This window comes from Puccinia triticina, chromosome 3A, assembly GCF_026914185.1.
Source record: "Puccinia triticina chromosome 3A, complete sequence".
In the NCBI taxonomy this organism is placed as follows: domain Eukaryota; kingdom Fungi; phylum Basidiomycota; class Pucciniomycetes; order Pucciniales; family Pucciniaceae; genus Puccinia; species Puccinia triticina.
Window position 1 is genome coordinate 2,203,533 of NC_070560.1, and position 24,758 is coordinate 2,228,290.

Consider the following 24,758-nt stretch of genomic DNA (forward strand, 5'->3'; position numbering starts at 1 on the left):
AATCACGCTCTGGAGTGACTAGAAATGAGAAGCGAACAGTTGAATCTGGGTTATGATGGTGGTTGGTGATATTGATCAGGTGTATAAGGAAGAAATTGTTTTACGCTTCTGCGTTCCAGTCACTTTATATATCCTCTGGATGCCTCTCATCTGACTCTCTTGGCATCTTGATGCCAACATATTAGCAATGTGTTGACGGCGCCGGTAGTTATTCGTGTATTGTGCGTCGGGCCTCATGTGATGAACTTGCCTCATTGGTTGGGGTGATTATATCAATGGTTACTGAAACTTGCATCGCACTGCATAATATATCCCCAGTTTCCCGTTCCTCTGTTGTCAAATGATTTCCGGAGCTTAGCATTGCAACCAAGGTCGGGAGGCCACACTGTCAGCTTGCGACCGGGAACTGGTAGCCAAGACCAGCGTAAGGGTTGCTGAGCCTTCAAGGGGATGGCAATTCACTTCCATATGGTGCCATGGGGAATTAATTAAGTTTACCTTATCTCCTACTCCTGTTAAAGAGCATTAGAAAACTTGCGTCGACGGGTGTAACAGCTCGAAGGGTTATGTTGATAATGGTACGGATATGTTGCAGAGAACAACGAAGGTTGTGCAAGGTTGCACACCCCGAAAAAAACATCTTCTCAATTTTCTTCGGTGCTTCTAATCTATCTATCTCAAACATCAGATGACATCCAATTGGTTTTGCGGCACTTGCAAAACCAGATTTTAGTAAAACCAGATTTCCCGGGGATGACAGGCTAGACGCCGCTACAGGCAACACTGCCACTGTTCCGATGCCTGGAACAGTATTGGTCGGTATTGGCTCGAAATCCGGGCCGATATTCCGGATTTGTATTGCGCGGACTGTCTCAATCTTCAGTTGTCAGTTGATTGCCCATCCAAGCGGGCCACTTGAAACCGGTTGACGTTGTCTCTGGGATGCTTTTGGAAATACTTGGCTCAGGAGGCCTTTTGAAGTTGCCTTGAAGGGTTGAACTCGCTTGGCAGTCGTATCCAGTGGATTGGATCGGATCACTATTGCGGGACAATCCGCACTGAGAGCTGAAAATGTAACGGTCTAACCAGTACAATCCATGAGATCGGATCGCGCTGCCTATCCGGTACCCAGCCTCGGGAAAACTGCACATATACGCGGTAAAATCCGAAGTTTATAGATTTGGGAGCATGTCAAGGAGTGGATTGTGCTGCGCTTGGGCCGGGGCGCGCACCAATCTGGATGCAACAAGCATTCCTTTTGAATTTGTTTTGTTGTCTCGAATTTGCATACATATTCATATGGCTCAACGCTGTTTCCTTTCCGCTCGGCCGGGCCATTGGTATGCATCCTGACTCTCGCAATCCTTTCCTTTCATGTTCGTTCATACAACCGAGAATGCAGGTGCCGGCCGCGACTGCGAGGACCATCAAAGTGGTATATATAGCTGCAATGCCTTCCGGCCTACCCCCACTCCATCAGCGTCACCCACACATCTTCCCAACAGACACCCAAGTCCACACTTTCATCTTCAACCCAGACATTGCCGTTCAGACCCCAAACTACTTCAAGAGTTTCGCCCTCCCCCTCAGCTCCCTACCTAGGGTCTTCGTAAACCGGTAATCTAAGCCACTTTCGCAACCAAACAAACGACCACAACTCTCAAATGACGAGCTTGATCACTTACGTCAATGACAATGAGGGACGCCTTGGCCCGACCAGAACAGAAGAGGACGAACTCGTAAGGCTCGAATCGGACGTTCGATCGTTCGAGCAGTGTTTGATCCAAGCTCTCATGGACCCTCTCGATCAACAGAGTCTGGCTGCTGTCTACCTCTCATCGATGAAGTTATTGCCCTACATCAACAACCCGACAACGTGCGAGACACGTGGCCCTCGAGCAGCTCATCGAAAATACTTAATCGATCGGGTATTTCTTCTGCTACTCACTCTCCATCACCCCGAGTATGTCATCTCTTTGTCCCCTTGGCCCGAAAGTGTGCCTCAGACTTTGGTTTCCCCAATCATCAGAAACTAAATCTTTACTCGTCAATCCTCTTCGTTTATGAAAATCTTTATAGTTGTACGTTGGGAAAATCTAAACAGAAATTCAAGCCATCCTCCTCATCAGCATCCAGTAAATCCACCCGACCTGCATCGGAAGGTCCACTTCCCAGAGACTGGCTCCTCGGAATCCTAGCACAAGCCGTCCGTCAGAAATGAACACGACCCAATCACTCGATTACTCATCCGAATCATATCTTTGCTCGGCTGCCTCTGTTTAAATCTGCTTATATCTTTGTCCCATCATGGTAGAGATGTGTATTATTATTATTTTACCAATTTAATCTGAACCTACCAGTTTGTCACATAGTTCGTTCTGTCTTATTTTGTCAGCACAGGGGCATCGCATGTATTGAATTGTTCTCCAATAGATTTGCTTTATCTCAACCTTAGGATTGGTTAAATCAATCCTGATTTGCTTGAGAACACCCTCCTCACAGATTGAAAACCTACTGCGCATCATTGGGGCTGAGGGATGAAAGCAAGATAGAAAGAAGAAATCTGGGTTATTACTAGACCCCACCCTCAGGCCCAGCCGGCACATTCTAGCCCGGCCCGACGACGTCCGCAGACCTGCTTGCACCACGTGTGTGGCCGGAACCCGGGCAGAAACACTTGACGCCGGCGTCCTCCAGAGCCGTGTCGGTGACCGAGCAGCAGCCTGTCCCGCGGTCCGGCCCTCCGGGGCTTCACCGATCGGGCATCCAGTGTGGACAAGCAAGCCCAGGCCCCCCGCCGGTCGTCCGCCCCTGATGCACATGCACTAACTGGACATCACCTCTGTGGATATCTGATCTCTCCCCCTCTAAACTCTAGCACTGGATATGCTTAAAATTAAATCCAGTTGGTTCCTATTATTATAAACCAGTTTTGGGATAATATTGGGATTGTTTTCAAATAAGTTTGAAAGATCTTTTTGCTAACTTTTTTGGAATTGAAAATCTCAAAACAACCCAAACCACCTTGGGGAGGTGGTTTGGGGGAAACTGGTTTACCAACACTGTTTTGAATGTGACTACGGCTCAGCATGCAGATCCCCGCCATACACCTGACCAGTACTTCCCCCTCCCCCCAAAGGCCACAGCATATGTACTTGCCCAAGATACAGCCATCAAGGCTGATTTGCCAGTAATTGCAAAACGGACACCATGGATGGATAGCCAGGATGCAAGCACATCTATCAATGCCCAGGATCTCATATGTAGCTTGCAGAATGAGCAAGCTACAGGATCTTTCAGTTGAACCAGGATTGGTTGGTTGGTTGTTGATTGTTGCTTCTACTACTGCACTAACACTCTACTGACTGACTGACTCTACGCTACTCAAAAATACTACTTCTAAACTACTACTACTAAAATACTACTGTGACCAAACCTCTGTAGGCTGATGGTGAAAAGGAGAAATTATGGGGGGGGAGAAGGGCTTCTTTTATATTGAAGAGTGAGGGATTTTAGCTCCAGGGGGATGTGTTTGAGGGAATTTAGCTGCAAGGGATCTCAGTTGCACAGCATATGTACACCTGTACTGCACAGCCACACAAAAAATGAGGGAATTATGCTGCAGTTACACCATTTGTACACCTTATCTGCCTGCATATATTGCACTGCCTGATGTCATGCGTTGCTATGTACCCAAGCCACCTTCCATATCCTTCAGAATGTGTTGCTATGTAACCAAGCCACCTTCCATGCACTCTACACCCAACTAGAATACTCCTCCTTTCCAGGATTTGGGGGTCAAAGCCTCTCTCTGGTCCTCCTTCCTTCCTCCTCCCTTGTCCTTGTATCTATGTTGTGTATTCTTCCGTCCAATCCGCTGTGGCTACAAAAGGGTGTATGTGTGTTAATTAGGGATGGCCACTTGCACCCGGTTACCTGCTGCGGGTGCGGGTACTACCCTGGAATTTCACTCATGTCAGATACCCGCACCCGCACCCGCACCCACCAAGGCGGGTACCCGGGTGCCAAGTGCCAGGTACCCGGGTGCAGGTGGCGGGTACCCACTGTTAAGGAGGATCATCGGCACCCGGGTACCGCTAGCGGTACTAGGGTACCCGGTGTTTTTTGGGCCAAAATGGGCACCCGGCACTGCCCAGCTGGTGCCGGCAGTACTTGCCGCCGGTACCAGCAGTACTTACCGCCGGTACCAGCAGTACCAGAAGGATCTGAGGTGGTGAGTGCAATCGGATATGTATTGGACCTGTGACAAGTCTGAAACAGTGTCACAGGACCTCTGTCCGTTTGCACGCAAACGGACAGGACAAAACATTGGCTCCGTCCTGTCCGTTTGCACGCAAACGGACAGGACAAAACATCGGCTCTGTCCTGTCTGTTTGCACGCAAACGGACAGGAATCAACTGTATCAGATGGCCGCAATGAGGATTGAGGGAACTGGTTGGCGGCACCGGAACTATCGAAGAATCTCAGACCCGGGGCGGGTACCCTGCTTTGCAGCACCGCAGTTGTACTGTTGGATTACGTGTAATCCGACAGTACAACTGCGGCGCATTTGATGCCCTGGAAATTTAAATGTGCTGGGCGGGTACCCGCCCTCTTTTTCTCTACAAAACCAGACACCCGCACCCGCACCCGGCACCCGCCACTAAGCACGTAAACGGGTACCCGCCAACGGGTACCCATGGCCATCCCTAGTGTAAATGTTGTAACTGTTGTGTAAGATTATTTCCTCCTCTTGTAATGGGTTCCGCCTGTATGTAACTGTACTATCATAATACCTTTTGGCATTGCAACAGGCACAGCACACCACACCGGTCATTGAGTGATGTTTATCCACTCCAGGACCTGGATCCCGGTCATTGAGTGATGTGTCTCAATGACCCGGATCCTGGTCATCAAGTGATGTGTCTTGATGACCCGGTCTGGTATACCGGGTCATTGAGTGATGTGTATATCCACTCAATGACCCGGATCCCGATCATTGAGTGATGTGTATATCCACTCGGTGACCCAGATCCCGGTCATTGAGTGATGTTTATCCACTCAATGACCCGGTCCCAGTCATTGAGTGATGTTTATCCACTGAATACCGGTCATCAAGTGATGTGTCTTGATGACCCGGATCTGATATGTCTCAATGATCCGGTCCCGGTCATTGAGTGATGTTTATCCACTCGATGACCCGGTCCGGTCATCAAGTGTTTATCTGTGGTGTGTACTCCAATCAATGGCCGGTGGTGACCAGCTATGGAATGGAGTGTATCAACTCAATGACCAGTCAAGAGCGGTCATTGGTTGTGAGGTGTATGTGTATGGGTTATAGTATTGATGGCCGGTGATGGCCGGTCAAGCCCGGCCATCGGGTCATGAGACCTGGGCACCAGTTTGTTTCCATTGGTGAGCCAGCTGTAAATTTTTCTGGTGGATCACTTCTGGTGGCCTAAATTTATATTAATTTTAGGGTCAGCCTAAATGCACTCCTAAAAAATCCCAAAAGCACTCCAAAAGTGAGTGTATGGAGTGTGCACTCCAATGATTGTTGGAGTACAGACTAGAGTACTCCAAGTCAATCGGAGTGCAGAACTGGGGACTCAAGACTCTTTGGAGTGCACCACAAAGAAATCCAGTGGCCAGGAAATGTAATGAGTGCCCGTGAGTCTCACTCCATCAGATTGGAGTGCATTCCCCCAGCACTCCATTCCTGATATTTCTCCTCCTCAAAAGGGGAGTGCAGTACTGTGCACTCCAGCCAGAGCTGGAGTGCCTACAACTTCAACGGGGCTATGTACAAACACACCCCACTTAATGCCAGCTGCCACCTCCTGATCTCCATGAACAGTACAGACCGGCATTGAGCGGATTAACATCTCCTCTCAAATCCAATGACTGGTCTGTGCCGGACCTCCGGTCATTAAGGGGAATCACACCTCTCAATGACCGGTCTGTGCCGGTCATCAAGGGAAGTAACATCGCGTCTCAATGACCGGTCTGTGCCGTTCACCGAGGGGACTCACACCTCTCAATGACTGGCGCGGACCAGTTAAACCTCCCAATGACCGGCACAGACCAGTCATTGAGGGGACTGACACCTTGATGACCGGCACAGACCGGTCATTGAGGGGACTCACACCTTGATGATTGGTCACACCGGTCATCAAGGGTAATAACACCTCCTCTCAATGACCGGTCATCACCGGTCATTGAGAGGGCTCACACCTGTCGATGATCAGTCAGACCGGTCATCAAGGGTAATAACACCTCTCAATGACCGGTCATCACCGGTCATCGAGGTGAGTCACATCTCTCAATGACCGGTCAGACCAATCATCGAGGGGAATAAAACCTCCTCTGGATGACCGGTGTGTACCGGTCATCAAGGGGAGGTGCTACTCTCAATGACCGGTTGGTCTGACCGGTCATTGAGAGGAGGTGCTACTCCCCTCGGTCAACGGTGGGCCAGCTACGCTAACCGTAGCGTAGCGGAATTCCGCTAAATTTTAGCATAGCGTTAGCGGAATTGCGCCTTTCTGCGCTAACGCTACGCGCAAAGGGTGCGTAGCTAATTTAGCTGTTAGCGTAGCGTTAGCGCAGATGCGCGCAATTGCGCTAACGCTACACACGCAGGGCGCAAAAGAGCGCGCGCTACGGTGCGCCACAGTGCTTTTAGCTGAAAAAAAGGCCTTTTTTTCCGCTAAAAGAGCTGTAGCGCAGCGTAGCGTAGTGACTGTAGCGGCGCGCTAACACTAACAAACAATTGGCGCGCTGTTAGCGCCGCTGAAACGTAGCGCAGCGTAGCGGCGCTAACACTACTCAAAATGGGCGGGCGCTTTTTGCCGCTACGCTAACACTAAGTGGCCATGTAGCGTAGTGTAGCGTAGCGGCCCACCGTTGCCACGGTGACCGGCACAGACCGGTCATCCAGAGGACTCACACCTCTCAATGATTGGTCAGACCGGTCATTGAGAGATGTGACTCACCTTGATGACCGGTGATGACCGGTCATTGAGAGGACTCACACCCAGACCGGTCATCAAGGGTAATAACACCTCTCAATTACCGGTAATGACCGGTCATCCAGGTGAGTCACATCTCTTGATAACCGGTCTGTGCCGTGTCAGAATCTGAGCTTTTTAGTCCGCTCTCTTTCTAAGTTTTCATGTTCCTGTCCCCGTTCCTGTTCCTGTTCCTGTTCCTGTTCCTGTCCCAGTACCTGTCCCTGTTCCAGTTCCTGTCCTCGTTCCTGTTCCTGTTCCTGTCACTGTTCCTGTCCCAGTTTCGGACATGTCCTGTTCCTGTTGTCATGTGTGTTACATGCGTCCAGGCCCCCTCTGGATCTTAAGCAGGGGGCTCTCTAGTTGTGTGTTTGTGTCCGCTCCTCGGAGAAGAAATAAAATCATCGAGTCTGAGCCAAAACCACTCTAGCCCCACCTGAGCCAACAAACTTCAGCAAAGCTCCTCTTTCAACCCCTCCTCCTCGCCTCTCAATCCCTCAGTCCTCAAGTGAAATCTCAACATGCCGGTCATTGTGGGGAGTAACATCTCCTCTCAATGCCCGGTCTGTGCGGGTCACCGAGGGGAGTAGCACCTCCTCTTGATGACCGGTCAGACCAACTGGTTGTCAAGAGTAGCACCTCCCCTCAATGACCGGTACACACCAGTCATCCAGAGGAGGTGTTATTCCCCTTGATGACCGGTCTGACAGGTCATCAAGAGTTGTGACTCCCCTCAATGACTGGTGATGACCAGTCATTGAGAGGTGTGAGTCCCCTCAATGACCGGTCTGACCGATCATCGAAAGGTGTGAGTCCTCTCAATGACCGGTAAAGACCGGTCATTGGGAGGTGTGAATGATGACCGGTCCACACCACTCATTGAGAGGTGGGATTCCCCTTGATGACCGGTAAAGACCGGTCATCAAGAGTAGCACCTCCCCTCAATGACCGGTACACACCGGTCATTGAGAGGTGTGACTGTTGACCGGTCCGCGCGAGTCATCGAGAGGTATGAGTCCTCTGGATGACCGGTTGTGTGAGTCCCCTTGATGACCGGTCCAGACCGGTCATCAAGGGGTGTGATTGCTGTGGGCACTCCAAAAAAAAGGAGACTTGGAGTGCACCCCAATGCACTCAATTTGGTATTTGCCAGCTGGAGTGCAAAGCCAAAATCCTCCACTGAAAAGGTGGAGTGCTTGGGCTTGCACTCCATTTTTTTTGGAGTGCATCTAGCTGCACTCCCCTATTTTGGTCAATTTTGGAGTACCCAGTTGTGTACTCCAATAAACATGGAGTGCCCATCTGGGGACTCCATGTTTTGGGAGTACAAAATCAAGGCACTCCAACTTTTTTGGAGTGCTGGCCCCCCAAAGCCAAAAATGTGGAGTGCACAAAGTAAAAGTTTGGAGTGCATTTAGGCTGACCCTAATTTTAATTTGTGCAGCGTGTTAAAAATTTCTGGTGGGACGGTTAAAAAGTCCTGGTGAAATCCAATTGTGAACCCCCCTAACAAAAGTAATACACTTTTTGAATAAAGAAAAACAATTGTCACAACTAGTTTTGTAGAACTTAGAAGGATAGATAACAATAATGAAAAAATACCTCAAAGATATGCGTTTGATTTGATTGATTTGGTTACAAAGAAGAATAACCTTTGATTTTGTTGATTGATTATCAATTGATGATTGTAGAGATTTGATTTGAGAAGAAAGAAAGAAAAGGGGAGAGAAGTTTATCGGCGACAAGTGATGGTTGCAAACTTAACTAAGTCCGAAGGTGGGGGCGCGAAGCGCCTCCACCGGAGGGAATTATGCGGTATCAGTGATTTAGGACTGAGAGCAAAGGCCAAAAACACTGATTTTGACAAATGTTCCCATAGCTCCTTCACCTCCGAGGATCCCAACAATTTTTTTGGATCAGATGAAATATCAACATCTTGTCTAATTTTTGATGCATCAATATCATCATGAGTCCTCCTGCCTCACTCACAATGATCCATCAAAGGTGGTGGATGGCAAAAGCCAACCCAGAGACTGTTAAAACAGCATTTTTAGTGCAAATCCATCCACTTGCCTCAAGGAAAAAAAATGACAGGTATCTGGGACTCACTGCTCTGACAGATCTGAGACAGTCACAAAGCTGCAGGATGCGTGTGGGAACATGAATTTTCAGCCATTCACTCCAAATCCCGAGGGAGCCAGTTCGAAAAACAGTGATCAATCATCTGTTCTAGCCAGGACAAGTTTTCTTGTGTTTACATCCCCTATATCTCAAGTTTGGCAAGGAGAAAAATACACCAGAAGGTGGCTGGAGATAGCCATGCTTCTGATGAGTCTTAGTGAAAATGTACGGGGTGATCACAAAAACACACCACCGTACAGGGACCTTAGCACAAAAAGGCAAGGATTTGGGGCATAACTCTCAGGCCAAAATCACCTGTAAGGCATAAGTCCCTCCCAGAGGGAGGCCCTCGGCCTCCCTCGGGAGGGACTTAGTTAAGTTAGTGATGGTTGTCGGTCGGAAGAAACCAAGTCCGAAGTCCGAGTCAATCGACAAAGCCTGAGCATTGCATGCACCCCGGATTTATGCATCACCACATGCATAACCTAAACCATCAATGTACGAGTTTAAAACCGGACAATTATTCCCCAATTCTTTCCTTGAGCCCAACTGGTCCCATCTTATCTTCAAACTATTTATGACTCTTAAATTTTCTTGTCACCATCTTTCCACCAAGGCACACAGTTTTCTGTTATTGGGCGGGGGTGGGAGCAGGAGATGGCCAGTGTATCTGGATTGAATTTGAACTGAGAGAGGGGGCGCTGGCAATGGCCTAATGCCCCTTGGCCTCTTGTGGAAGACTAAAACATAGAAAATAAAAAGTTAAACCATAGAAAATAAAAGTTTATTTTGTTTTCCGTGGTCTTGGGTCGTCTGTTTTTGACACTTCACGTGTTAACAGTTCTATAAACTCTCGTGAGCTTGTTGCTAATAGTAGCACCGTTAGAAGAAAAGATAAATCATCGCTTTTCAGCGACTTCGGATGGCAAGAGCGCATCCTTGTTCACTCATTCAGTGGTTGGCAAGTCCTCGAGCAAACTCTCTCCTGTTGATGGCAAAAGAAGACATCGCAACTAGCTCGTTCGATACCGGAGCCAATTGATCTATTGGCTTTTCAACAGATCCGGCCTCCTGTTACAGCTCTTCATCAACCTTGTCTATTGGGTGCTTCGTCGAGAGCAAGGAAAAAAATCTCCTTGCGGGGAGTCTGACGCAGCTCGTTGCTTTTCGAGTAAACAGCTTGCAGAAATCTCAAAGCGCCAAGCGCAGCATCAGTTGGGAGGCGACCGAGGAAAATTGGCTACCTTATGAGTGGCAACCCCCCTCTTCTCTCTTGTTCACAATCCTGTGAGAGATTCACAGTTTGCCCAGATTACGCCTTCCTTGAATCACCAGCTCATATATTACTTCAATTTTATCGAAAAAGTGTTCGTGGAAGAGTCCAAATCTTCAACACCAAAAAATGAATTTCCCTCGATTGATTGCAGTAGTTTCCACTGCATCATGGGTAGCGTTAGGCGCCGATCAAGCCCCGGCTCCAAAACCTGAGGCGCCCAAACCATTCCCCTGCAAGGATGCACAGAAGAATTCTCCTTGGTGCCAGATGGATGTGTATCGTAAAGACGAAAAAAATCATAGAGGTAAGTTTTCACTCTGCGCAGCTTCGAATTCGAAAGGGTTGGATGAATTGCTCTCACTGTCGCTCGAAATTGATTTGTTGATACATGTGGTGCTTGTGTATGAAATGAGCAGTGGTGGCAGCCAAACCATCAAGCCAAGGTAATTTTATATGTGTAGACCCTGGATACAATGGAGCCTGCTGTACCCCAAAATTCAAACCAGTGAGCTTTCCTTTTCACATCATTTTAGGGTTGTTTCTCGGCACTGATAACAGTTCTCCTCAAGATCCAAAGGATAAAAACGAGATGGCCACTTTTCAAGATCTCAAGAATAACTGTTTGGATCCACGGGGAGCCAATTTCGGAGAGTAAGGCGTCTGTACATTCGACGAGAAGGGCGAGAATCTCACACATTCTATTCGATTTTGTATACCATTGTCAAAACCACTTCCTGCGCTTGTGTTCTGTCTGTAAAAATCATCAATAGTTTCTACTGTCTTCTCTAATGTCCATTGGCGGTAGCATTATCAAGGCAAAGCACGGTACATCGTATCAATAGGCCTATGGTGATAAATCGCCTGCTTTCACCGCTTCTGACACCTCGAACTGCTTCTGAGGCGAGGCAAGAGTTCAGCTGGGTGGTCAAGGAGAACTGGAACGTTTCATGAGCTCCGATTATGCCCAGTCGGCGCGCCTGATCCGATGGGGCCTAGATCTTGACGTCCGTGTCCAGAACTTTGAAAGCTGCGAAGTGTTTGTCATATCACTCGACTATCGTGGTTAATAGTTCCAGGCCGACAGACTCGAGACCCTCGCTGTACGTCGAGATGACCGGGCACTGCCAAGAAGCTTTCCTGGTTAAAATGAGGTGTGGGTGGGAAGCCGTAGCCCCCGGGGTCGGGCAAGAACTAACAGGAACTCAGACTGATATTTGAAGAGCCCATCGGTTGTCTATTGCAAATGAATGGAGGGCAGAGGAGTGGGATCGAGTCAAAGCTGCTGGCCGTGATGAGGTCTGTCGGGGAGGATTGGGTAGTTCTTGAGAGGAAAAGCAGGACCTTGATGATGTGGTAGTCGATGGGGAGGGAGGTCGAGATGGCTATACACCACGGCTGCAACCAAACTATTTTGAGTGGTATTTGAAACCACTCAAGAAAGTTTTCAATTGAATCCAGATTGGACGTCGGGTCCCGGCCCCCGCGGAAACCACTTTGAGAAGTTTTGCGAGAGTTCCATGAAATAGTTTCCATGCAGTTAATATTTGGCTTTCGAAACCGGCAACGTTGGCAGGCAGTTGTTAAAACGGTTTGCCCGGCGAAAAATGTTCCCTGGTTTGCCTGAAACGTTCCCAAATCAATTGAATTTGGTTGCAGGTTAGCAAAACCTTTCAGGACCCAAAAACCAACGTTTCCATGACCTTTCGGACTCAATTGGAAAAGTTGGATAACTTGGGCCAAACGTCCTATCTGGTGAAAAACGTTCTCCAGAACTTCCAAAGTTGATCAAACGTTTGATCAAACTCAGCGCCCGCCCGCGATCGTTGGTCAAAACGTTTGCAATTACGCCCAGCTATCCTGCTGGGCGGTCGGAATTATTTGCCGGGCGCAGACATTTGGACTGTCGCTTTACTTTACACACTAAGGGTCTCGAGTTGGGTTCAATTGCAGGGGTTGAGGGGAACAATCATAACAGGGAAGGGTGAGGGTAACAATCATGACAGGGAGGGGCATACAAGTGAGATAAATGGGAGGGAGGGTCTGCGGGGCTACTTAGTCAAAAGGTGGAAGGAGGGATGAGATAGGACCCAAAACTAGGCTTCACTAAAGTTGTCCGCATTGGCTAGCGCCGGGTTTGCTAAGTCTTCACCTCCTTGCCGATGGTAGGAAGCAATTTCTTCTTCTACCTCCGCGGCTGTCGGCATAGCACAGTCAGCTGCGGTGACACAGTCAACGGTCTTTTTGCCATCCCAGAGGGCTGCATCCTTGCGAAGGATGAGCCGGGCAAAGCCAAACCTGTACATTGGCGATTTGCCAATCTGGAGGGCGAGGTCTGCGTCGAGCTGACTCCAAAACTTGTGCTTCTCACCTTGATCGTTTCGGGCGATTCAATTGAGGTTGAAGATTAGGCGCATGTGAGCGAGTCGTGCTTTGGCAGGGGCCTTCACCTCTCGGAGTATGGTAGCGGGATCGGAGTCCTTGTAGCGGGGTAACATTGCCGAGAATACGCTGGTGACAAGGTTGGACAACTGCGGGACTGGAGCGGGCGGTTTGCCAGTTGTGGGGAGGTGATCTTGGAGCATGCTGACAATCTTGTGCTTGTCAGCCTTGAGCGCAAGCGTGATCATTGAGTCAAGCTCCGAGTTCCATTTGGCGTCGTCTGCATAGTTGGGTGGGAGGTTGAATTGGTCGGGGTGCTTCTGTTCATGCTGCCTAATGGTGGCCTGCTCCATAGACCCGTTAGTCTTCCTTGCGTGACCTGATAGACAACAAAACATGACCTACTTTTATAGCCGAAAATGGTGTGACCGCTGCAGTGGCCTTGCGACTGGTGAGCTGTCCATACACATCGAGCTTCCCTTCGACTAAGAGAAGACGGAGGTTTGAGCGCACAAACCCCTTGAGACCTGACGCAGTATTGGATTTGGCCGCTGAGGCATGCTTGCCCCAGCCTGTTGCATGGACTGACGCATGACCCAACGTTTGAATGAAGCGAAGTCGAATTGCGTCAATTGGGAAACACCGAGCTGGAATGGGGCCAGATATGAGTCCGTGTCGACCATCCTGTAGGTGGGGGCTTCTTCGGCGGGTCTGTGGCTGTCGGCAGCGTACTGGACTCTTGCGTAGAGTTTGTGCCGGACGTATATCGCGCGCAAGGACCAATTGGCCGGGAGCAGGTGGCCAGCAGGAGGGCTGGTTACCCCTTTGACATCCGACAATTCCATGTCTAACTCTTCGATGTCCGGATTTGTATTGGGCATTTTGGGAAATGGGCAGCGGAGGTGGTTGAAGTCGGATGTGGCAGGTGGCTGTGATGGTGGTGGGTGGAGGGTCGCGGGCGATGACGACACAGACGGTTCAGTGATTGCCGATCGGGGCTGCGGCGGAGCAGAAACGTTTATCAAAAACGTTTCAGTATGCGCAAACGTTACGATAACCCTTTTGGGTCGGCGGAACAATTTGGAAACCTCATAGAAGCGTTCACCCACACTGGAGGGTTTCCGGGTCGTTTCAGAGTGGTCAAGGAAACGCTTGAACATGTCAAACGTTTGGTTACGGCTTGAGGAACGTTTCCAATAAACCTTACGGCGTTCTGGCGCCATGAACATTTGGGGAAGTGAAAACGTTTGTGGGAAACGTCTCAGAATGGTTGAAGGCGGGTGAAACGTTTCCAGAACCCCATAATAACTGTGAATCGTTTCCGTAACCGCTTGTTAACCTCAAAACCTCTGCAAAACCGCATTGTAACCGTGAAACGTTCCCGGGTGGCTGATCTGCACAGGTAACGTTTCTTAAACCAGACTTTAACCTCCAAACGTTTCAAAAACCATGCTCTAACCCAGAAACGTTACACCTTGGATTCAAGAAACTTTTCTTGCAGCCGTGGTGTAGTCGATTGTCGAGTCGACGACTCTTCGGGTCGCAGGCTTTGGATTCGCTGAAGCCGTTTGGCGAGGCCGACGGTGGGTATTGTGCTTGGCGATACGTCCAGCAGCAGTGATTGTCGTCCAGAGCAATCCTGGCTGGGCTGACGAGCCCGCCGAGTTCGAGGTTGGCAAAGGCAGCTTGAACCGCGGATTACTAGGGAGTGTCGGCCAAAAACCTCAACAAGGTAACAGTAGGTTTACTTGGCTTGCCGTGATTGAGCGGTCATATCCGGCCGGGTCGGATAACATATCCGCGTGATGGAGAGAAACAGTAGCTGATCCTTCTTTTGATGTTGCTATGTATAGATTCGTCTGCGAATTGGTGGCCACATGACGAATTCGTTCCCAACGTCTGGGATGATACCTTCATGCTGGGGAGCAGAAGTGTAGTTTCGGGAAGCCTTCGAGATGGCTGCCAGTGGGAAGGGATGCTCAGAGATTGAAATGGATGCTGCTTGCTAATCCCAGACTTGTGGAAACTGGTCGCTCTTCAGCAGTTCAAATTCAGGATGTCTCACTTCAACTCGCAAGCCAACACCAGGATACAAACTGCAAAAGTCACCGACTCTAGTCAATCCATATAACTTTAAGAGTCTGGTATCATTTCAAACCGGCCGGTCGCACTGGCTTCTGTTGGATCAACAAGAAGGAATTTCTTGTGTTTTGCAAGGAAACCTGCATATTCTGCTGGATGAAGCTGGTGCCCTGAGTTGAAGTTGAGTGGATGATGTTACACTTCTGCAACTTGACCCTTAGTCTAGATTAAGGTCAGATGGCTGGCTCAGGACACTCTTAGCCTACATAAGGCAAAAATCTGAACATGCAGGGCCACAAGTGAGAAGAACCTGCAGAACCGGGTCAGATTATGTGATCTCACATTTTTCAATCGTGGTTGTACGGCGTAAAAGCACAGCACACAGCTTCCAATTTTTGGAAGCTTACAATTAGAACACCCCCACCTCAGAAATTAACTGCCCGTACATGGTGGTTGTCCGAGCAGCTGCCGGACAGACTCTGTCCGGCGAGTTCTGCAATTTCCTCGGCCCGCCGCCGGGCTGCCGAGCTCGTCGCGGCACAAATGCTGCCCGGCATTAACCAGTCGAACAAAGCTGTCCGAGCGGATAATTTTGTGTGCAGCGCCAGGCAGTGCCCCGTCTGTATATTCCGGGACTCGCTTTCACCTGGAGAAGCCAAGTTTGATCCACCCCGCCGTGGAGTCTATGACATTCGTCGCGCCGCCATGGTGACCGAGATCCCGATGTTTTCGGTCACTGAGCAGGAATGCTGTGTCAAATCGAAAAGGACTGCAGATAGTCAGGTTTGCATGGTCCGGCCGTCACCATCAGGCAAAGGAAATATAAGCTCCAAGTCTAATCGACGAGCGCCCAGCCCATTTCCTGCATGTCACATTTATTCATTTTGGCCTCATCATCCATAACTTCATTCCTTCGCAGAGAAATCTGACGCATACCTTTCCTTTAAAGAACAACTGGCGCAGCACACGCAGTTTTTTCAAGTAGACCTTTATCTCATATTAAAATCACTCATTTTGCTTTATGTTTCAACACCATAGAGTGTATTCATTCCGCTTCTGATTTGACCTTCGTTTATTCTACCTGTGAATTATCAACTCGAACCTTCTCGAGCACATCATGCGACCTGTCATCCTGGTAACATTGTTGCCTTATTTCCCTCTTTATAACTCTCTCCCAATGCTGCTGACCACGCCAAAAAATCTGCAATCTGCGAAACTCACCGAAGGCTTAGGTGGGATTATCGAGGGAGCTTCAGACATTAGGCCTACCGGAATGGTAAGTCAGCCTGGCGATTTTGGCAAAAAGCAACCGGGAAAAGAAACTGATTAACTACTGAAAACGATGCTCCAGAGATCACCAATATTTCCAGCGTCAAGTCAAGAAAAAATACTCTCTCCGAGCCCAAAGACTGAGGGAACAATCATAAGAAGTCCAGAAACAGTCTCGGTATCCTCAGCTGATCAGGCATCCAGAGCTGCTTTAGGCGAAAAAATGGGCCAAACTTCTCCAGAGGTAACTTCACAAAGCGCATACCGTCAAATTTTGGACAATATTGGGAAATCACAGGTGCAGGCTGAGGCCTACAGTAAGGGCCGGATCCGGGACAATTTGAATCGATGGATAAAACCCAAAGCCGCATTACATATTGATCCAGCTGATGAAGCAGTACTCCAGACGTTTCTCCGGAGGATTAACAAAAATCCATACAATCTAAATAACAAAGATACCATGGCTTTGAATGAATATTACCGAGCCTTCTCAGCATCAAATAGGAAATCTACCGCATTGGTTCAATTAAACCCTGAGGCGTACAGCTTCCTTTCAAAGTGGGGCGAAAAGTTCGAGAAAGGTGCCCCGTCTAGCACTCAATCCACAGTCCATAATTTTTTCAGAGGAATATTGTCCGAAAAAGAGTTCTTAAGAAGACAGAGTGTTCTTGAATCACAAATGAATCAGGTTCGAATTGTTGCGGAGTGGGAAAAACAAGCACAATCTATCAGCAAGGCTTTAGGACACTCAATTGAAGAAGTTCACCAATTTGGAAATACCATTGGAGGAAAAGATTTTTTCACTTCATTTTCCGGGCACAATTTCAAGAAGACCTTGGAAGAATTCAAAGCCTTGAAGAGAGAAAAGCCTCAACTAGCAAAGGCCTGGGAAACATTTTTGGGAACTGAGGAGTATAATGCACGGCTCGAGTTACTGAAAACTCTTTCATGGATGAAGGAACCTACCACAATCCCTTCGGAAACCATTTCTGCATGGAGGGCTCAAGGACTTGATGTAAAGAGAATGCTGAAGATTGTTAACTACAACCCAAGGATTAGCCAACTACATGGTCCAAAGTTAGAAATAGAATTCAAAAGTCCCAAAGACTATGAATCTGCCAAGGAAACTTTTCTTTCCAAAAACAAGTATGGGATACCTTGGTCAGAAAGTCTTGAGCATGATCAACTGTTAAAGACTTCCGAACTTCAAGCCACCAACCCCAAATATAATGAATTCCGTACAAAATTGGAGAACCCTACAGTATCAAAGAATATTAAGGAACCTTTTAACACAGAGAGGATTACAACTATAACATATTTGAAGGAAACCCCGCCCAAAAAATCCCCACATTTAATTCAGATTCCAAAATTCAAGCATGAAGACCTTACCCACATAACTGGCCCAAAAAAACAAAAATGGACAAATATCATTTTTAGATTTTGGAAAAAGAAAAAGATTTGAGCTCTAGTTTAAGCACTTCAATTGTTTCTTTCATCAAATGCAGAAAGGGAATTCCCCTGCATTTAAGACTCACTCATTTTTTCTTGGTCTAGTCTTTTTGTATTTTTTCCTACTCACAGACCAATTATGTCAGCCTGTAGGTAACTAACCATGTCTGAGAAGTTTTTAATAGCAAGATGATGGTGTAAGATGCCAAGGATAGTCCAAGTTTGATGCAATAAGAGATGTAAAAGTTTTCACTCAATCAGTATAACTGTAACTGAGAGGCTTGCTCAATGAAGGCACATCCAGATTTGGCCTAGGTTCAACTGCAAATCTGCTCCAAACTGTGGTGATAAATGATGTCAGCAGGTTTTACCAGAAACTTGTAGTTTTTTGGCTTTAATTTGTGTATGCACAGAGGAAAACTTGTTGCACACAGGAATTTCCATGGACTCAATGTCTCTTGACTTCAAGCCCCCCTCTTTGCGCTCCACCAGCTTCCCCCCAACAATAATTTGCAGATGTGTTCCCCTGGAATAAGGTTATAAGTGAACAGTTGACCAGCCATTAGGTACTCTTGTTTAGTCTCATAAAATTTATTTCATATTAATCTTGTCTACAACTATTAAGAGTTACCACAGCCAGTAGACATACCCAACTGCCCAGTGAAAAAAATTATGCCCCTCATCTAAGAAACAAGCACTTTGATGGCGCTGTAAATGCAGAAGCGCGCTGTTTTAAACAGAATTACAGCGCGCTTTCTCTGTAGCTGCGCTGTAAAAGTGCGCTGCAAAACAGAAAGAAAATCTTACTTGCCAAAAAGCAAAAGCCGCAGCGCATAGGAGCTGTGAAAAAGCACAGCGCAGCAACCCCATTTCCGCTGTGCTGCGCTTTTTGAAGCAAAGCACTTTCACCCTTGGTAAAATGGGGTGTAGAATCTGAATATGAGATAATAATGGGGGATTTTGGAAGGTTTTATGTGATATGAAAGTGGTGATGTGAACAGGAACAGGGTTACCACACTTTTCATGAAGAAAGCTGTGTCCCCTTGATGGCTGGTCCATCTGTACCAGTAATCAAGAGGAATCAACCCTCCCAACAAACAACTGGTCTGTGCCAGTCATTGGGAGGGTTGAATCCCCCCAATGACTGGAATAGACCCTTCCCAATGACTATACAGGTTTTTGAGAGGACCGAAAACTGTTGATGACCCATACAGATTTTTTATCAAGAGGGTTTTGTCCCCTCAATGGCCCATCTACCGGTCACTGGCCTCATTCCAAGTGAATATTGCTATGGGGCAGCTGGTGGCATGCACAAAGAGGGGCTTGACATCCAGAGATGTCAATTCCACAGAAATTCCCATTTGCAACAGTTTTCCTCCATGCACAAAGCAAATCCCCAGGGCCCTGTTTAAATGCACCTGTGATGTGTGATAAAGGGTCAAATTTATCATGCGCAACCCAAATTTTTCCCCTGTCTCCACCAAAATTTTGGAACCCCCAGGGGTTGCGCACAATAAATATTCAAATTTATCACGTATAACACGGCATCCAAACAGGGCCTAGATTTTCTACAATTTTTATTTTTATTTTCATTTATCCATTTTCTTCTATGCTCACAAAAATATGTGCCAAAAAATACACACACATGGCATAATTATTTTCTTTTGATTTTTTATCTGTTTTCTGCAAGTGGTATTGTATTTTTTAAGTCATACAATGTACATTAAATAGTTTTGCATTTGTCATTCATTGGTTTAACAATACACATGTATTGTATTTCCAAACCAGTACATGACCAATGTATGTATTGGGTGAATAATACAATACAGATACATAAGCCAGTATTGCATTGCATTTATGGTTGTCCACGCCAAATTTGCATGGGCACGCAACTTTTTTGGCTCCAAAACATGCCGCCTTTGGCGGGGGGCGCCCCGGGCGCGCCAGGGCGCCAGTTCCGGTGTGTTTTTTCAGAGAGAAGATATGATATTTTTGTTTTCATAACACTATTATAAGTAGGTCCATGCAACAAAAGGGAGAAAAAATAATAGTGAATGAGATTAAGAGACCCAGAGATCTTTTGGATCCCAGTTAGATTCATCAGCTTTATTTTCTTCAATTGAATCAATGTCAATCATGTTGCTGGGCTGCTCAGGGGGAGTTTCCATCAAATTGAAGTCAAAGATTGTGTCAATGGAGGCATCTTATCTTGAAGTAAGTATTGGGTTCTGGCTTTCTGTAAATCTTCCTTCATTGCAGAGTTCAAGTTCGGCTGGCTTTAAAAACAAGTCATAAGCCTTCATGTTTTCATATTCTAAGCTAGTTTTGGTTGAATTTGACTCTTGAGGCAGGTGTGCTTTTCTTTCTTTTAGCGGCTAATAAGGGGTCACTTTGAAGAACATGTTGTGACAATAAAGACAGAATGTCACATGATGATGTATGTGACTGATTAGGTTTCAGAGGTTATTGGAGGCGACTTTCTATATTCTTTTATCATGCATTAGGTTTTGCCCTTATCATGTATCAGTACTCAACCTTGTAACTCCGCTCTTGCTCTTCTCTCCTTTCTTCTCCACATGTTCATCTCATTGTGTCACCCTAATACCTTGTTTAGGTATTAGTCTTTTCTTTGCCCTTGCTTGCTTCCCCCAGAGTCTTCTCTCTCCTTGCTCTGCTCACAGCTGTCACTGGTGTTTCATACATGTAATTTTATTTGAGCCATCATATTCAAAGTTTTTGGCAAAATTATATTGTGTGTTGTGTTTTTCATTGCCGTCATAATCAAAAACAGTTGCTTGACTCTAGGTGCTAGTTGGTGGCATAATGATAGCTAAGAAGAACAAAATTGAGGGAAGGAGAACTGGAATCCAGATCAGGTGCTCAAGATCTCTTGACTCCAATCACAGTGGAACGGCTGTGAGTAGGCTGAGTCTTGATGTGAACAGCAAACTGCACAAGAATTTTTTGATAATCTCATTGATTCTTGCATTCCCCCCCCCCGTCAGTAGTACTTGGTTGAATGAATATCATCCATCCCAGGGGCATCTGAACATAAATTCTCAAGTTCAAGTCTCTAAGCTCTGCACCGGGTCTCTGTGCAAAATTTGGAACTGCAAGGTGCGCGCCCCTTTTGGGGAAAAAAAGCGCGCCCGGTGCAAGGGTGCGCGCCCGATGCACTTTGGCATGCACCTACCCTTGGCGTCAACAACCATAATTGCATTGCGTTTTATTGCATTGCATTATATTGGTTGCACCATTTATGTATGAAAGAAAATCATAAAAATGACCATTGTATTCTACTGGTTAATGTCTGAATGGAATAGCCAAAACAAAAGTTAAAGAAGAGTTTAGCATCCCTAGTGATACGGCCATCTCGAAGCAATGGAGAAGATGCATAATGATCATCGAGTGCCATCCAGGACGAAATAAATTGCCAAATGGTCCGCATGGTGACCAAGGGGGGTTCACTTGGCTTGTCCCTCAGACAGGAATCAGTACGAATTTCAAATTGAGTAGCAGCTTTGGTCAAAAATTCTTGTTTGGATAATGTGGGGAGCTCGTGAGAAAGTGGGGGGGCAATAGTTGTAATCATGTCGACAAATAATAAGTAAACATATCCTAGTTCCTTGATTTCTTCTTTTATGAATTCTAGGTCCTTGCTTCCTTCTCCTTTTTTGTGCCCCGTGGTAGATGGTATGGGACTGTTTTTCAAGAAGATATCCTCGATTTTTGTGTCAAAATCGTAACCATGACCTAATTTTTGATCGTATACCGACTTCCAAACGTCGAAATTCACATGAAACGTTCTTCTTGCTTGATCCTCCGCCCTCCGATCAGCTTTCCCTTCAAACCTCATCATTTGAGATGCAAATTTTTCAAGGATCACACTAGTTTGTTCCTGAGGTAGATAGAGTACCTTGTTTGGATGATCATTCCCAAGACCAAATACGTCTCGCAACGTATCTTGGAATCGTTCAAGTTGGCCGGCTGTTTGTTGCCTGCTTGTGAAGGTGCTAAACTGAAAAACCAATCCCTTGGGTTTATAAACCTGAGAGCGCAAAGGTTTGATTGAAAGTTTGAACGCTGCTTTTCCTGGGAAAGATACGACTTGTGTTAATACATTGTAATTTTTAGGAATAGGAGACTCTTTATCAAATTTTGGAGAGGTTTTCAAGAGACAGGATGCTTACGTGGTTTTGGTATGTTGGGACCTCTACCACGTCGGGCTGGCAACGAGATTGGGTGACGTGGAACGTTGGGATTATTTGTGTAGGTCACGACTTGGGTTAACAAATCAAAATGCTTGTACGATTGTTTAATTAATTCATCATGACAAAGTCCGAATGACGGATGCTGGCGTAATCTTTCTGACTTTGCAGACTGCAAGTCGGGTCGGACCGCTGCTGAGCCACTCGCATAGTAGAACCTTCTTGTCTCTGCAGTTCTGCTCAGTAGATCCATTTGCGAAGTTGGATAGAGGGGTAGATCAGGTTCGGTCGGAGGAGCTGGTCTTGCTCGGATCAATGTAATCGGCTTGCCGGGAGATTCTCTGTCGGTTCTCAAAGACTTGTGCACTCGAATCTCGGAGTCGAAGGAATTATGATCTTCTGGATGCATTTGGGATTCATCGGCATGCTCATTTTGCTCCTTTGTCGGGCCCTCGATTGGTTGACTTGAGTGGTCGTAGGCGTCGCTGGGAGGAGTTTCATTATCCAACCTTTGCAGATGTGGATCTAGATCCGAATGCGCATCCCTCGAGACTCTCGGCGTCTCCTGCACGTCGTCATGGATGTAACTATTGGTCGCCGATGGCTCTAGAATTGTACCCCCGAAGGAATGTAAGTCTTTCAGAGCTTGATTTGGTCGAAGTTCTTTGGATTTTTCAGCTTCCCGTGATGATCTATTTATTTTTCTCTTCCTCTTTCCCCGAGTTGATAGGACTGATAATACGCGTGAATCGAGGTTGTCCGCACCGGAGAGGTCCAGTGGATTTTCAGCTGTTGCGCCGGGTTGCTCAATGTGAGAACTCGAGAGAGCACCGGCGGCTGCATCGTCGACGTTGGCATCGAGAGAAAAAGGATTCCGACGTTTTTGGCTTTCTTGGCTGTCTTGGAACAGGGAAAGTAAGAATGACAGATCATTTACGTCGAAGTCTTTGAATTCTTCAGCTACAACAGCGGATAATTGATCGCTCTTTCTCTTCCTCTTCCCTTCAACTGACAGGCCTGAGAAATCGTTTGATTCGTGGTTGTCTGAAACACAGAGTTCCGGTCGACCTTCGGCCGTTGCGCCGGGTAGGTGAAAGTTCGAGCTGGCAGCAGCGGGTGCATCGTTGTCCAAATGGAAAGGGATCAGAAGTCCTTGGCTTTCTTGGCTGTGTAAATGATCATTCAGATGATTGTTTTGATGTCCCCCCGGGTGATTCGATGCCGCAGAGCTTTCAAAATTTTCTTCTGGCTCTGGTGAGTGCTGGTTTTGGCAGGAGGGAGGGTGGTGAGAGGCACTGGAGGACGGCGGAGGGGAGGGAGAAATCGCGCGACTGCCCCCACCAGCAAGCAGATCGCGGAAAGAAGTCGGGTTCCGCTCATCGAAAAGTCCAACGGAGACATCCAAGGGGTCAGTTGAGATGCATGATTTGTAGCTGGCTGCCCAGTTCGCTGCAATGACCCACAAGCGGGAACCAAATCGCATGATGGGGTATAATACAGCTCGGCTTTCAGCAGCTTCTGGTTTCGAACTTGTTGTTATCCTTGAGTCTTGATGATATTGTGAGGCTCATTGGACGCTTTACGAACAAAGGAACGATATGGACACAAGAGTTGCCAGGTCTTCAACCCACTTAAATATCGTACTTCGGCTGGAACGTCGAGAATACCCTTGCAAGAGCTCCTAGCGGGTGGGGTGCGTGTTTCAGGCCGAGGTGACCACAGGTGACTACAGATGGTGGTAGCTCCTGGTCAGCTCCGTGTGCAAGAAAGGCATAACTGATCTGTACGCAGCGGATGGCCGGGCCCAGTACATAGCCCCTAATGCCAATGGGTTGAGCAGGTTTGAGCTTTCGATACGTGGAAAACTGCCTGGTAACGCCGCGTAAAACAGATGCCATGCCAAAACCTGGGACAAGAACCCAGCACACGCCATGGGCGACGTTCCGAGGGAGCGCTTATAAGTGGGGTCGCAAAGGCAGACCAGGAGTCATCCTATCCAGAAGCTTGCCATGCCAGATGACTTCCAATCAAATGGAATAAATACGGGCTTCGGTTGTCCTCGGCTCTTCCGCTTACATACTGCTGTTGAAGGGTGGCCAAACTGCTCACTCCGCACAAAATTCCACAACACTCAATCAGGATAGACTCCACCCCGTTTGGCTTATTGTTTGGGATGAAATTGTTACTATCCACAAAACAAAATTGCTTCTGTCAGTGGAATCTTGCGGAGCCTCAAAGTCACAGGCAATGAACATCCTTTGGGCAGTAAAGCTGTTATATTATCGGGAAAAGTTTGACAAATCCTGCACCGGTTGTTAGGTGCATGGTGTATCCACCCCGTTATCGCGCAACACTCAGGCCATCAGAAATCTGGAAGCACATTATCGAGTACGAGCTCGCTAAGAACATGATGTTAGCTGATCGGGCGTTAGAAACGGATGATACTACGAAGAATATAGGTTTCGCTAATTCACCTCATGTTGGGAAAGACGAAAATCCAATTTCACTATTATCAACCAGCAAAACATGAACATTACCTCATTCTCAACGGTTTCCGCCATGGAAACTGGCTTTAGTAGTGGCTAGCGCTGCTTTTTTTTGAACCGCTGCGCGGCGCTGCAGAGTAGCAGTCAGTAATCAGTATACGCCAATTGAAATCTGCGAGCAAAGTGGTATTCCAGCGCGCTGAAATCAGCGGCCGTGTAGCGGCACAGCGCGATGTGCGCCTCTTGCGATTTCTGGCGCTTTTAGCGCCTTTCAGCGGCTCTGCGCGGATATAAACTGTGCGGAGGAAACATCTCAGCTAAATTTAGCGGTAGCTAATGCAGCGGGCTGTGTGGCAGCTAGCGCTATGACTGGAGCGTGGAGGTAGCGGTGTAACCGCCGCGCTGCGCCGCTTTTTGCAGCGTAGCGCAGCGATTACAGCGTGGCAAGTAGCCCCAACACCCCGTATGTTCGTGACC

The 24,758-nt window shown here is 47.4% G+C and overlaps 5 protein-coding genes across 5 annotated transcripts; 3 read left to right on the top strand and 2 right to left on the bottom strand.

Annotated features, from left to right (window-relative positions):
• Positions 1 to 1,664: 1,664 nt before the first annotated feature.
• Positions 1,665 to 2,221, top strand: PtA15_3A256 (uncharacterized protein; the record flags this gene model as incomplete). Its single annotated transcript, XM_053167206.1, has 2 exons — positions 1,665 to 1,963; positions 2,080 to 2,221. The coding sequence occupies 2 exons, from the start codon at positions 1,665 to 1,667 to the stop codon at positions 2,219 to 2,221; spliced, it is 441 nt and encodes a 146-aa protein (XP_053018446.1).
• Positions 2,222 to 10,534: 8,313 nt separating this feature from the next.
• On the top strand, positions 10,535 to 11,063 carry PtA15_3A257 (uncharacterized protein; the record flags this gene model as incomplete). The annotated part of the gene is made up of 2 exons (XM_053167207.1): positions 10,535 to 10,712; positions 10,942 to 11,063. 2 exons carry the CDS (start codon positions 10,535 to 10,537, stop codon positions 11,061 to 11,063), a joined length of 300 nt encoding a protein of 99 aa, XP_053018447.1.
• Positions 11,064 to 11,471: 408 nt separating this feature from the next.
• Positions 11,472 to 13,668, bottom strand: PtA15_3A258 (uncharacterized protein; the record flags this gene model as incomplete). Its single annotated transcript, XM_053167208.1, has 2 exons — positions 11,472 to 11,506; positions 13,320 to 13,668. The coding sequence occupies 2 exons, from the start codon at positions 13,666 to 13,668 to the stop codon at positions 11,472 to 11,474; spliced, it is 384 nt and encodes a 127-aa protein (XP_053018448.1).
• Positions 13,669 to 16,046: 2,378 nt separating this feature from the next.
• PtA15_3A259 (uncharacterized protein) lies at positions 16,047 to 17,416 on the top strand (the record flags this gene model as incomplete). Its single annotated transcript, XM_053167209.1, has 3 exons — positions 16,047 to 16,145; positions 16,221 to 17,299; positions 17,401 to 17,416. The coding sequence occupies 3 exons, from the start codon at positions 16,047 to 16,049 to the stop codon at positions 17,414 to 17,416; spliced, it is 1,194 nt and encodes a 397-aa protein (XP_053018449.1).
• Positions 17,417 to 20,861: 3,445 nt separating this feature from the next.
• Positions 20,862 to 23,278, bottom strand: PtA15_3A260 (uncharacterized protein; the record flags this gene model as incomplete). The annotated part of the gene is made up of 2 exons (XM_053167211.1): positions 20,862 to 21,679; positions 21,778 to 23,278. The coding sequence occupies 2 exons, from the start codon at positions 23,276 to 23,278 to the stop codon at positions 20,862 to 20,864; spliced, it is 2,319 nt and encodes a 772-aa protein (XP_053018450.1).
• Between the last annotated feature and the right edge of the window lie 1,480 nt (positions 23,279 to 24,758).